Raw genomic sequence first — 15,526 nt, forward strand, 5'->3', positions numbered from 1 at the left:
GTAAACTGAGTATTTTGTAGAAAAAAGTATGTGTTTAAGTACTAGTAATTTGTACCGTGTCACAGTGGGCAGTAGGCACATTTCTATTCATTTTTGTAGTATGTAGTGCCGGGAATCATGTTGAGTTTAATTTCAGTCCGTCGTCTTTGTTTATGTTATTTGGGTGTCTGTGTGTTTCAATTGCCTCGTTTATTATTCGTGCATTGTAATTACTGGGTTTATGCAAAATTTTCGGTTCTAAAGCGAAAAAATGTCCGGTGTCTTTAAAGTGTTCCGCTATTGCAGATTTGTCAGGATGCGCAAGTTTACACGCTCTTTTGTGTTCGTCAATCCTTTTCTTTGCTGTGCGCGCCGTTTGTCCAATGTATACTTTATCACATCCTTGGCAACTAAATTTATAAACAGCATCCGTTTCAAATTACTAGTACTTAAACACATACTTTTTTCTACAAAATACTCAGTATACCCTGCAATGGTGGCCGAAACGTCGGAACAAATCCAACACACACGGTATCACCCAAAAAAGAAACATATTGGTAACAGTGACCGTGAAAACCTTCGCACCTCTTTAAAAGTGCTCCAAATTTTTTATTTGAACTTCGGTTTTACAACAAACGTGTAACGGACAATTTTGCACGGCTCGACCTGAGTACCTACAACCCCTTGCATAGCTGTAAACTGTAACTAACTTCGCGGTTGATAATCAAATAGTGATTTTTGTTCGTATGGTCGATTCTATTAGCCAGTGGCGTATTATTACTCTAAGATTTAACTACTTTATTAGCATATACAGTTTACTATCATGTGCATAGGGGCAGGCATGTTGCTTTGAGGCAATTTCTTTCTACCTACCAAAACCGTTCAATTTAAGAAAATCTGTCGTATATGAACTTATTGGAGGTATATTAAAATATTCTAATTATAAATTAAAACACGAATATTTTTATTAAAAAAAAAGAAGAAATAAACCAAATATCTACACAACTATTGTTGAGGAGGGGTAAAAGTGGGATGGAAAGAAGGGGTAGATCCGAAAAACTTAAATTTCAGATAGTGGCATTCGAAAAAATAAAGAAGATCAGTAGGTAGATTATTCTTTAATCAAGCAGTTACTACTGTGAGAGAGAAGGAAAAAAATAGAGCGATGAATGGGTATTGAAAGGGTTTTCTCGTTACTAGAACGAAGAGATAGCCCATGCTTTGGTAGAGGTTGGAATTGTGCTGTTTACTAAAAGCTTAATTCTATTATTTATTGTTTTAGCAGTTACTTTGTGAAAAAACATTTTGAATTTATTGAAAATGAAACACTTTATAAAAAAAAAAAAAAAAATGTCATATTAGTTATTAATTTAAAAATACTTGAAAGCGCTTATTGGTGAAATAAAAAAGTGGAAATGTACCATGTATTTTTTAATTAATAACTTAAATGTAAATATAAGTTATTACATCATTATATTTATATGTTTATATTTACACCTGATTATGAGTAAATTAAGAATACCCGAAACTAGTATTGTTATAATATATTATACTCTTATGTGGTAAAAATGACAAAGTGTTTCGTTTTAAATAAACCGTAACTCTATAACCTAATACGAAAAGGTTGGTAAGTAAATTACATAATTTATTTATGGAGAAATAATAAATTAGGACATTTGAACGAAAATATGATACACAGAAAAAAAAACAAAAAAGTTTTTTTAGTTAAAAAAAATTAATTGAAGCACTTAATTTATGGTTATTCATTATATTAAAAAAATCTAAGAGGGAACGCTTTATTTTTAGCCTCTTATTATTTATTTAATTACCTATCGATTTCAGAGCTACACAAGCTCCCTTATCAAGGTATATATAAGAAACGTATTTACCTATGTTTGAGAAAATTCTTTTTTATAATTTTAACAGTGTCTAGATAAATCTAAAACATATGGAAGTAATAAATCAAGTATTGATATTAAGTAGTATTTTGTGTTTATGGAAGTACGGAGTAAGAGGTTATGGGGGTTGAAATTCGATAATTTGCACTTGCTCTCAAATAAGGCAGGAAAGCCTGTTAATATAATCAAATAAAATTTCTGAGTACATAAATGATATCAACAAACTCAAATAAATATTATGCTTTTCTGAAAGGATTACTATCCGTGCTTAAAACACTTGCATCCACTTAAAGAACATGGCACGCGGTATCTTTAGACAAATCAATCTAATATTTCTCGTAACAGTTTAAATGTCAATATTATATAACAATTTCAATACTAGGTACGTCATAGAAAATCTAATTCTCACAACGAGTTATCCGTTACGTTTGTTCATCATTTTAAAATATCCGCATTGCTCCGATCTCCCCGAAGCGGAACAAAATACCGGTTCTGATGGCGATCCACGATGGACCGGATTGGCATGCGGCAGCGGCAGCGGCAGTTGTGAATCTCCGCAAGTCGCATGTCTCGTATATGAAATCATAATTGCACGCTAATTTAGTCTTGGTAAAATGCGTTCACTTTTACTCCGTTAGCTCTTGAAATAAATACCCATTAACTTAGTTTATGTGCATTTGTGTAAAATGAACTATTCATAAAAGATATTCAGACTGCATCAAGACGATCAAGAAATACGAATACTACGTTTGAAATTGTTTTCATGTATTGGTCTTTTAGCAAAATAGCGAAAAACATTTTCGAATCGTACTCGTATCTACCCAAAAAAGTTAAAATTAATCGATACAAAAAGGAAAGTGATCATTGACTATAAAAAGGCTTAATGTGTCTTTTTTAGAGATGAAAGTAATCTTCATGATAGTTGCAACATCTTATTTTTATACGTACAAGAAACGTCTAATAATTATTAAACAGGAAAAATAAACAATAATGTAAGCTTTGTTTCTTTTTGGCTAAGAATTCGTAAAGTTTTTATATGGTTTTAATTTTATGATCAATCTTTTCAAACTTTCCTCACGGTTAACAATATTTCCCAGTCACTCTTTTTTGAGAAATTTCCCAAGGGCTAAACTATTTTAACTTCATCCCACTCTAAATTTTTCAATCGAAAATATGTCAAAAGAAACTTTGGTATTTTGAACCTAAAAATCTACCAACTACTCAGCGAATAATATTTTGCTTTAAGGTTCCTTAAGATTAATAAAGTAAAACCTCTTGGGATATCAGCATGAATCAACCATTGAAAATGAAGTGTTTCTTGTTTGTACGTAATTGATACAACTTAAATTCAAATAATACAAACAATCAAATATTTATTATGTTTATCTAGTAGAACATGATTTGCGATTTACTGTAATTATGTGCCTACGTGTAGATAAATACAATGCACTCGAGGGATTTAATACTAAGTTTATTGAACTATCATCTTTCAACGATAAAAGACTCAAAATGTTTTTAAAAAAATAAAATAAAAATAACTGCACATATAAATAGTGTAGTAAGAGATTTTTTTGAAATATTTATGTAGATTAATAAACGTAGTACTTTATAAAAGTAATACAAATATTATTTATATTCTTACGTATTACATTATTTTTATTTGTTTTTTTAGTACATGTTATACTATATTAATTATGTTTATGTAACAAGTATTCTGTATTCTTGGTACATATATATACATTATATTTGTATAATAAAGATTATTAATTGCTTACATTTGATTAGCTAGGCATTTATAATTAAGTAGTTTAAGTTTTTTTTGTTATTGTTATATTAGTATAGATCTACTTATACTTTAAAAGATAAAAAATCTCCATCTGAGAACAGACTGAGCCATGTTAGATGGAGACTATCCTAAACAGAGAGCACTCCGTTTTCATTTTCTATTCCCTAGTTCTATATAAATTCCCTGTTATCAAATATGTATACTTATATTATGCAGTGAAATTATAAAATGAATAAATGTACGAGTATTTTTCACCATGGCCCCGATTAGAGTTATCTTCGACTGTCTATAAAAAAAAGCTGATATTTGTTTACGGAAATGAGTATATTTGCATGTACATTTAAAGTGCCTGCAGCGGTAACCTATAATTGAACATGTTGAGAAGAAAAATGTATGCACATTCTGCTTTTCATGGAGAAAACTTAATTTTACTTTGTAGATAAAGTTAAAGATAAATGTTAACTTCCCATTAAAATCAGGGCCCATGTAGTCTTAAAGAAGCAATAAAATTCTGCACTCTATAACTCATTATACGCCACATTGCGCTCAGCCATAAAAAAAAAAATAACCGTAAAATAAATGACGTAAGAGACTACTCATTAGCCTTTTTTATTTCACAGATCAAAATATAAAAAATGAGTTCAATTTCATTAGAAAACTCATTTTCAAATTTTTGTCTCTTACAGCAGTTAAAAATTTTGTCGCCAATAGGCGGTTTCTAAGGTTCTGATGAAAGCATTAAAAAAAAATAATTATCGTGGCAATCTGCTTTAATATTTTTGAAATTACTTACTGATATTTTAGTTTCCATTGATGAAACGGTTCCAACTAAATATTCTGGTAAAAGTAAAAATGATAATGTCGTGTAAAAGGTTTGCGTGATTCAACATAAAGGTTGCATGTTTGATTTCCCTCATGTTAGATCTGTTCTAAAGACAAATATTCATTTTCTTCTTCAGCCACGTAGACCTACTTATTAGCTCAGTAAATAATTTATTTATTATGCTTAAGTGGTTCTTAAGGAAATAAAATTAAAATCATTTTTGTATGCCGTCTTTACTTAAATTACAAAACTTGAATTGAGTTATGATTGTCTTTAAAAAATATCAATGTAGACTTGAGATTTGATTTTTATTTCACAAATAATTTAAAAACTTTTTTTAGTTATTTTGTAAGCCCAAAATTTCACGTAACTGAAATATTTATTTATTAAGTTATTTTTCTCTAATATTGTTTTCAAATGTAAATAGTACAGATTACATTTATAAATAATATACTTGCAATTTGCATAATACGCGTGCATCGTAAATTGCTTAACTTTTGCCTTTAGTTTGAACGCCATAAAATATGTTGCACTTAGAACAAATGGCGTACATAGAAAACACGCCCACAACTTGGGTCAAAGTACATAATATGTAATTTTATGATCACTAAATGTTTAATTATATCAATCACAATTTGTAATTTATTATGTGAATAATTTTCGTAGCCTTATATAAGATAATCGTTTTACTAAAACTTTCTTTTAAGAAATGTACACATTGGTTTTACAACGCCAGCCTTTAACTCCCATCTCTTCTCCGGAGAATCACTATGGCTTATTCAGGTACTTTGTGCTGGTTATTTTGTAACTACGGTTTGTGCTAAAAGTTAAATGGCCAGCGGAGTTATTCTTGGTTATAAAATCTCTTCTCCTTCTCTTTAATTGACATTTTCTGAAGTAAGTACTTCATTTATATATTCTTTAATTTTTACTTCCCTTTGTTAGAATGAACTATACCGAAGAAATATCTGACAGTTATAATTGTATGTTTGGAGAGATATTTGGGAAGAAAGTAATTTATTGCCAATTTGTACACAATCCACATTGACTGCGTTAAAATTTTGTGATTTTGTTATTATTTTTCTTTATCTCGCTGTTCAAATGTAGTGTCTAGCTTTTATTGTTTAATAAGCATTCGCGTAGAGGATTTACTTATTCTGGTTGCGGTTCTTGACATTATAATAGCATATTGAATCGGGTTGTGGTCCCGTGGCTAGTGATGCGGACTCACGGATCAAAAGTCTACCTCAACTTGATTGAGTGAGTTTTTTACAACTTGTTGAAAATGGCCCCAAAAATCAAAATATTTGGGAAAATAATAAGAACGCAATTGTTTCCCTTTCAATTAAAACAAATTATAAATTTGTCTTCCTTCTATATATAATAATGCACTACAGTTTGGGTTTGATTATTAACAATCTTAATCATCATGCGAAAGTTTTTTTACTGCAGGTCTCTGGATTGACAGGCAAATTCAGCCTTGCCATTGATGCACCAATACAGCGTCTTTACATCAACAGGTTCGGATAAAGGAATGATGAGAAGATGTTAATCTTTACATATGTTTATGAATCTAAATTCAAAGAGTTATCTTACATGGAAATAACAAAATTGTGCCTAGTTACGAAAAAGACCCGACGACACCAAGCAAAATGTCTCCATAAATATCTAGTAAACATGTATTATTAATTATGTTTAAATGACATTAGGTATTTCTGTGGCAATGTACAGGTGAAGTTAAGTAAAAAAGTGAAAGCTCTAATAGCACCGAAAAACAAACAACTATTTTTAATCATTAATTAACTAGGATACTTAATCACTCAAACCACTCAAAATTACCAAAAAAACTTATCAACTTATTATAATCTCATTAGGAGTCAAACTTGAATATAACAACTCACAACAATTTCTATGTTGTTTTTTCTAATACAATATGATGCGATCAAGTTGTATCAGAATAATAATAGAGAGTTGTATATTTCAAATTGTAGTATGCACATTATCAAACACATAATAATTTTATTTCTATTTACCAAAGTGAATTATTTACAACTCGCTGAAAATGGACCCCAAAATTGAATTTTAGTCATAATCGGAAAAACGCCATATCAAAATGTTTAAAAACACATGATTTATTTATTCATAAATTTATCGTATATGCATAAGTACATTTTTTTCCAAGAATCTATGTAACTAAGAGCATCATAACATGCATATTATAGTGTCCTCTGGTTAGGTTGGTCTCCATCGAACATGGATCAGCCTGTTCATAAATGGAGATTTTTGTGAATGAAAGTATAAGAAGACAGTTATTGAGACAGCTAAAAGTACTTAATTCCAGAAAATAAAACTAAACGTTACATTTAAATTAGAAATGTTGAAAAAATGTTGGCTGCCTCCGTGGTGTAGTGGTTAAGACGCTAGACTCACGAACGGAAGGTTACAAGAATGTCATTTAAATATAAATGAAATTGGAATAATTATAAAAAGAACCAGAAATACATATATCGATACGTGGTCCCGTGGCTAGTGTCTCGGACTCACGGACCAAAGGTCCGTGGTTTGGATCCCATTCTACTCCAACTTGATTTCATTTTCTAATAGTGAGTTATTTACAACTCGTTGAAAATGGCCCTCAAAATGAAATATTTGGGTAAATCATAAGAACGCAAATATTTCTTTCCTAAAAAAATTTATAGCAATACATAAGAATGCATATAATATAAGTACCGATCGGGTATGAATTTATTAGCACCTACATGTATATATATATTTTTTTAATTCACGCTGCACTATTTATATGTAGGTACTTAGAATTTATTTGCATTTTAACTTTTGACTTGACCACTTCCTCCGAACTTCATCTTTATCCTATTTCGATCTTCGATCGTTCCGATCTTAAACGCTACGTTTTAAACGATCAAAGTTAAACGCTAGTAATTTATAATATTGAATTAATAAAAAAATCGTGTTTCCCTTGAAATAGGTACACATTTAACTGGAGTTATTGGAGACTTAACACATATCAAAAATAAATAAATGTTTTGTTGATTTTCAAACAGAGATGGAGATATCAATAGAATTATGATAAGAGGTATAAATGCACCTAAATAACTAGCATCAATTCCTAAATTATAATCCTTTCTTTCTCTGTTGAAATATTTTTCAATAAACTCCCCTGAAGGTTAAAATCCAGTACTTTTTATACACAGTATATTTAAGGGCAATTGTATATAATTTATTGGTACATGAATACATTTTTTAATACAACAGTACCCAGTAATATAAAAACATCATTCTTTAAATCCGTAATCGTTAATACTTATTTATTAATTTTTTTCAAAATACTTGTATTTTTTTAATATTTCTAAATTCTTCATTTTTTGAGGCATTTACAACCAGTTGCGAACAACTACGATTGAACAATGGAAATCAACTTGTGATAGAGTAGGGTTCGACCCTCGGATCTCTGATCCGTGAGTCCGCGACACTACCGCGGGATCATAGTTCGGTGTCAATGATATGGTAAAAGCATTATTTTATTAAAATACATATCCAACGATTTAATTGTACATGGCCACGAACGGCGCTCATTCATTTAAGAACCAGCTAATAAAAATTATTAAAGATGAATAAGAAGAGAAGAATGTAATTGAAATATAAGAAAAATAAATAAACTCATGTATTTTTATACATTTGTGTAATGGGAGTGTACAAAATTAGTATTAATATTTGAAATAATCATTTTACAGTGGAGGGAGTTATTTCCAGAGCTGTATTGTTTTACTTTCTTATAATGCCTAGGCAAAGAGTGAAATTTTTTCACATAAACAAAAACAAATACAATCTTCGCTGAACTTATTGTTTCTATGATTACAAGTGAACGGAACAACATGTCTTAACAAATAAAATATCAGTAATACCTAACTTCATCCGGTTTGACATTCACCTTGTCGCATATCAAGTTCCTTTAGCGCACAATGGCGGAGGTTGATTAAACTCGGATAACCTTCTCTAAATCATTATAACATAAATATAAAATTCTCACAATTTATCATTAGGCATTACTCAATCACCACTATTTGGTGTGAGAGATGTTGTAAGTCGGGAATAAGACCAATCATCAAGGACTTCATTTCACGATTATTCCGAATGAAGCATTATTTAGATGAAGACGAAAAAGATTATCTTGACCACATTATTCATTATGTACTTATTGGAAAACTTTAAATTGGAGAAATTTGACCTTTTGATGCCTATGTTGTGGTTGCAACATTTTAAGTATGAAATTTAAAGTATTAACTGATTTATACACTTTATACACATGTACAATTTATATATATAGGTTTATGATCTTGAAAAAATACATTTTTAAGATGTGAGTGGATTCTATTTTACATGCATTATAGAATTACGTTGATTTATGTTGTTTTTCTTTTATTCTTATACAATATAAAAAAGAATACAAAATAAGTTGTACATGATGTGTACTGGTTAGTTAAAATTTGTTGCCAAGAGATTAATCGCAAAAGCTGAGAGAGTATGGTCTTGTTATTGTGACAGTATATGTCGTATTCCCGACAAATGCGAACCAAAAGTGTGTGGTTTATTGCATTGCCTGAAAACAAAGACAGTTTGAATATCCTCCGATGACTGCGTGTTCTCAATCCAGCATTATATACAGTTATATTTTCTAGAGACATTTTTAGAGAATAAAAACAACAACATCACTGAAAATATTTACATATTATATAACAATTTTATAAACCATTTACAGAACACTTAATAGATAATTGTTCACAAACCATGAATTATACTAATTTGAAATGGAACACAAATAAAATTAAAGACAACTTTAATTATAAGTATGGTTTGCATTATATGGGTACATATATGTTGGTGATTAAATTACTTCATAAAAATTTGAGAGTACAAATCACAATATAATATAATAAACCGAATATAACAGCATAACGATTTTAATGGAGGTTCTAGCAGTGCGTCAGTACACGTTTACACTAGAACAAATTACATCAGTACTTTTTTTCATTTGATTTTTTTAATTTAACAACACGCCCAAGGGGCATTTACAAAAATAATACAGGTTAGTACAGACATAGTAATAATTTTAATAATAAACAAACACGATATTTTTTTTAAGACATATAAAACAAAATTAGCATGCTACAATGCAAAATCAAAAGTAAAACTTCGCCTTATAAAAAATAGAAAAATATGGATATAATGTAGCATTAATACTTAAGTATGAAGATATTATTTTTTTTTTTAAATTAAAAAAAATCAAAAAAAGTATAAGATAATAATAATAGACATCAAAAACAGAGAAAATTTCACGAAAAATAAAGTTTTATGACAACTTTTATAATTGGCTTTAAACAATCTAGGTATTTAAGAACGTTTCAAAATGAATAATTGTCATATCCAAATGTCTATATCACAAGTAAATTTGCTGGCTAAGGAATGTAAACGCGGAATCGGAGAGTATCGTACATAGTTAGTATCTACGTATGTAGTTGCAAACAATTCTGTACTTCTAGTACATGAATTCGGTATTTTTAAGTTCATAAGATTCAGGCTTTCACAACAATCTAGTCTGAATCTACATATTTGATTATGAAAATGTAGTGTTCTCGGGATTGTTGCGTTTTGACTTTTTCTCATTCTATAGTAGATGCCTCTACATGATTGAATAGTTTACTTGAAATCCCTTATTGTAAATCCAAACTCGGGCAAAGACATTCATTTTACATAGCTCCAAAACTATTTCATGTATTTCATAAGAACAATATGACGGAGATTAATTATTTGAAGTTGTTTCGATATTTTTTTTTATAGAAACTATGGATAAAAAACCAGATTTAAATATCTGAATAGAATATACTTAAGGAAGAGTCTTAAATACATAAAATAAAGTAATATGCTAATTAAAAATACTTAACTTCAATATCAATACATAGATGGCGCTCCAACTCGCTTGTGAATGGTTTCTCATTTAATAACATATATACAAAAATCAAAAATGTTACCTGTGTCGATATTCGCTAATAAGCGGAATGGGGAATGTTGTAGTACGTAAAGTGGCCACTTAACCCAGCCAATGACAGGTCATAAGCCCTGTAAACGCTCGAATATCCATAATCCTGAATTTTAAAAAATTCTACCTCATCTCTGTAGGGATATTAATAAAAAAAAAAAAGAATATACTTTCACTATATTTTTTGATTTTTGCGACAGGAAAATTGTGTTCTAATAAATATAAGCACCCATTTTTAAACTTTTTAATATCTACCGTAATTCTTTTAGTAGACTTTATTTCAATTAAAAATAAAATCTTTACCCACACACAGGCAATGTCTTTGTAGGATTTTTTTGTGTTAATTTAACAGTTTATTTTTGTATTTGTAACGTATGTATTTATACCTATTGTAAAATGCAAAGAAAAAAATATTATAAATTAAAAATAATAATAATAAAAAAGAACACAATATAACTAGTTGTTTCCATCTTGATGCGTGTTATTTTAAAAATCTTAGCTAAAAATTAAATATTACATAATTTCAAAAATCATCATCATTTCCTTTCCGCACCTAATGGTGCATAAAAAATTAAAAATGCATAGGACATTGCATTGCTACACCAACTGCAGCGTATCTTGATCATTTTTTTTGTTGCATGAAGGTAAGATGATTGTTTCGGTTTCCAGTCCACGGACTATGAAATATTTTAGGGTAAATAAAGTTAAAAAATACATATTAATTAGTTTCAGTAAAAAAATAATCTATACTATGAGGAGATGAGGAAGTAAAAGTGAGAAGGAAAGAATAACGGGAAAGGAACAAATCTAATATTCAAATAGTGACATTTCAACCGTGATTGAAAAAGTGTCTCTGACACAGAATTTATTTCATAATCTTATATCTTTGCATTTTTTGTTTATATGCTTACTGTTTTTTCTTGCATACCTTTGTTATTATTGTTTTTTTTTTTAACTTTGTAAAACTTTTAATCATATTCTTTCTAACTAATTTCACATATTTTTTCTGTATATTCTGTTTATTATTTAGTATGTTAGCATGTAATTCATTTTTATTTTTTGTAAATGCCTTTTGGGCGTTAATGAACAAAATAAATAAATAAATTGGTTATTTTTAATTATATCATCATTATCAAATCCTTATACGTAACCGATGATGCGTAGGAAACTGCATTGTTAAATGAAAAGTTCTATTTACACGGTTTAAGTGATCAAATTAATCACTGATATTGTTTGATTCGCAGATGGGACCCGAAGAAGCGCTTCACGCCGGAGCAGGCCACCCGACACGAGTGGCTGCAGCCGGCGCAGGTTAAGACGCCCTGCAACCAGCCGCCGAGCCCGCTGGGGGCGCCGCGCCTGCCGCCGCTGCCCGCGCCCGCGCCCGCCCCCGCGCACGCGCACAAGGAGCCGGCCAAGGCGGCTGCCATGACGAACAGCGTGAGCGACCTGGAGTCGGCGCACCAGTACTCGCTGTACCGCCTGTACCACGGCAAGAAGCCGCTGGCCAAGCTGAGCGCGCCGCACGGCTCCATGCACCACTCGCAGTCCACGGGGGACGTGTCCGCCATGTTCGGCCAGGCGTGATACTCGAGGCGCGAGCGGCACTCCGACCGCCGGTACTGAGCAGGAGTACTGTCAGTCAGGCCGTCAGGCGGTCCAGGGGGCGTATTCGCAAATACCCGACGCGTTATCCGCCCGGGATGTTTCGGAATCCACGCGAAGTCGCGTCGTAAGTAGCAGACGTATCGGATGGAGATACCGGACGTGTTATCCACCCCAGTAATCACCGAAACAAACAGAATTCTTTTATAAGACATTTATGACGTAGCCGAGATACTACGATAAAAAGAAAAATGTTTATGTTGAGTGACGTTAGCAGGCGCCACTCAGGGGTGATTTTGTGACATAACGAAATTGAACAGTGTTAATTTATCAATGACAAGCGCCTGAGTGATTCCGAAACATGGTGCTTTTCCGAGTGATACCGAACCATCCCGAGTGGATAACGTGCCGGGTATTTACGAATATGCGTCCCGTGGCCGCGGACGGAGAACGGACGCTGGACGGGGACATGAACCCGGACAATGGACGCTCGATCTGTGCGCCATTCTATCGTCTTTCTAAATCTCGCCAAATATAATGAGACTTTGAATGAAAGGTGGAGGCGACTGGTGCTCTCGTCGGGAGAAAGGCGACGTAACAGAAGTAGATTAGTTAAGTTATCGCTGTGTTATTGAATGTCTCAAAGTAATGCTCTCTTAGTATAAAAGGATAATTGATATCATATTCGAGAATGGTCCCACGAGTAACTTTATAAGTTTGGTAGACGGGTTCCAGCGCGCTATCGTAGTTTGGAAAATATTTGAGCCGCCCTGGCGTCACCTACATATTTCTGGTCATATCCCCTCACTATTCTAAACGTGTATCTAGTGGAAAATTAAATTTATCTTGACCAATATTTAAAGACCACTTAAAATAAAAGCCCAATAATTTTATTCCTCGATCATTAAACTTTCTTTGAAGTGCGATCGAATTTATATCTTGGTTTCGCAGATTGTCTACCGCTGCTCAATTTATCCCTAGAGTGAAGCTAAAATAATTTCTAGTTATCAAAATTGTACACGTCATCAGTTATAAGCCAACTAAATATCATCAATTTATATTGAATAAGTGTTTTATGTCCTCTAAGTAAACTTTAAAAATGAAAATGTTCAAAAATATCAATCGTCAAGATGATTTAATATTAATTGAGTTTCTAGAATATATACCATAAACATAAACGTGTTATTTTCAATATTTGGATCTAAAGCATAAAATAACTGTTTTAAAAAAATTAGTCATATTAGTATAATCATTTTGAAGCAAGAATCATTTTCTCGCAAAGCAATGGAATTCGTTTGTAAAACTCTCATACTTATAAAGTAGCCTTTTCATATTTGTTTTCTATTACATGGTTGGAGATATTGTTTCAATTTGAGAATTGTATGCTTAAGAAATCTTTGATTGCCAAATATTTATCTAGTCGATCATTACTAACTTATATGTTAAATTTAATTGTTGTACTAACAATTTAGTTAAATGGGTGTCAGTATACGGCCTGCATCAAATGCATCGATTTACTCTGGCCAATATGTGATTTAATTTTAAAATTAGCATTAAGCGCTATTAGCTATTGTAGATACGCAGAAAGTACACCCTCTAAGAAGTACAGTAATTACGAAAAACTTTTACGACAATGTACACAAATATAATTTAGTATCCTCAGTTATAGTTCGTATTACGCAACGAAGTCTTTGTTGTCTCCAAACAAAGATGATCAGCTTCTTTGACTTCCTTCTAAATTGCCTCCTTTAGAATGAGTTATTACTTCATTCATTGGGAAGATACCATTTTTGAATAATTATGGTCATTCATAATTGGACAACTTTCTTCCGCGTACATAACACACTACCGGAGCAGTTTCGCCAGCCAGATCTACTCAGCTATGCTCTCATTGTTCAATGTTCAGTGCTCAGCATTCTTCAGATATACCAACGAACATATATTATTTACTAATGTATTGCATACAATGCGGAGACTTATGAAACTACCCATACACGGTGTGTGCTTTCCTTTCTTGAGTCAATGGTGCATGTGTTCATATAAATTCACTAATTTGATTCGTGTCATAGATTTGCCCAACCATTTAGTGAATTATCAGCGTGTAATCAGTGATCAGGAAATTAACCGAAGTAACATTGTCACCCATAATGATCTGATATATATATATATTAAAGCGTGTAATGCGGCCATCGATGTAAAAAGGGGACAATCGTTCTTTTTCTGACAAAAATTTAAGAAGTATTTGTCCTTACTCGCAAACAACCTAAACAATCAATAATCATTTTATGTCAAAGTAGAAAAATGTACGATTTCAATAATAATAAATTGTTGTACTGACTTATGTGGCTGTATCTATAGACGTAATTAACATTATCAATGTATCTTCGTAATATGTATGTGTACTTATTGTTCAAATATTCATTTTAGATTAGACATTGTTGTAATTACTTATTAAAGAAGTGATATTGGACCATACGAAAATCGGTTTGTCTGAGAGAATAAACTTAGTTATACGTGTTAGGTGTGTGGGCTGTTGTGGTCAAGTTTGTTAGGGGAATCGAGTTGAGCTTAATCGTAACTACACTTGTTAGTGTTCCCGAAACGGTGGCGGTGGTATTTTAGTTCAAAATAGAAAATATTTTTATGAAAATGGACTTAGAATAGCTAACTCATCATATAATCACCGTAGAAATCATACATACTAATAACGGAATCGATGTGACCTCTTTCTATAGTAACTTCTGTAATAGATCATTAATACCAATCTTATAAATGTTTATTTAAGATGTTATGTACCTACGTATAATTTTTATATCCACGATTTTATAGTGCGGATCTTGAGGTTGAAGATAATATTGAATACTGTTGCTCAAAATATCAAAGCTCCCTTTCAATTTTTACAAAAAAATCTGCGCTGTCAAAAATTAAAAAAAAACATATTGAATTTTTGCTTCGTAATCTTAAGATCCAGAATTTTTCATTATTTTTCATTATTTTTCATTATTTTTATTGTTTTGGCTCTGCAAGGTTATTCAACATTGCTACCATGTAAAATATAAACATTACAAGGCATGGTTTGAAAAATGACATCTAATTGATAATATACGTTAGTAGTTTACCAAAACTGCAATTGGAAAATTGTTTCGATTGTACCTATTTGTTAAATTAACCTCATTTTTATTGTAAAATAGCCCTAAACCGGATATGTTAAAGGGATCATGCGTTGAATCTCGCCTAGTTTCATATCAGTAATCATTAATTAATATTTTCTTGTAGAAAATCTTCCATATTTTAAATCTGACACACACTTTTCGAAATTTGAATTAAACCAAAATATTATCATATTGATTGTGTTAATTAAAGTAATAAACAATTTGTCC

General features: G+C 31.3%; 1 protein-coding gene across 1 annotated transcript in view; it reads left to right on the plus strand.

Annotated features, from left to right (window-relative positions):
• The window catches only part of Dyrk2 (Dual-specificity tyrosine phosphorylation-regulated kinase 2), a 105,790-nt gene extending 93,532 nt beyond the window's left edge, over window positions 1-12,258 (plus strand). The window contains exon 9 of the mRNA XM_088242647.1: window positions 11,786-12,258. Within this exon, the coding sequence (XP_088098773.1) occupies window positions 11,786-12,128 (343 nt within the window). The 3' untranslated portion in view covers window positions 12,129-12,258. The remainder of the gene's footprint in view (window positions 1-11,785) is intronic.
• The last annotated feature ends 3,268 nt before the right edge of the window (window positions 12,259-15,526 follow it).

The sequence above is a fragment of the Micrasema longulum genome, unplaced genomic scaffold (genome assembly GCF_059751315.1).
Source record: "Micrasema longulum isolate JH-2025_06_02 unplaced genomic scaffold, ASM5975131v1 h1tg000147l, whole genome shotgun sequence".
NCBI classification, from domain to species: domain Eukaryota; kingdom Metazoa; phylum Arthropoda; class Insecta; order Trichoptera; family Brachycentridae; genus Micrasema; species Micrasema longulum.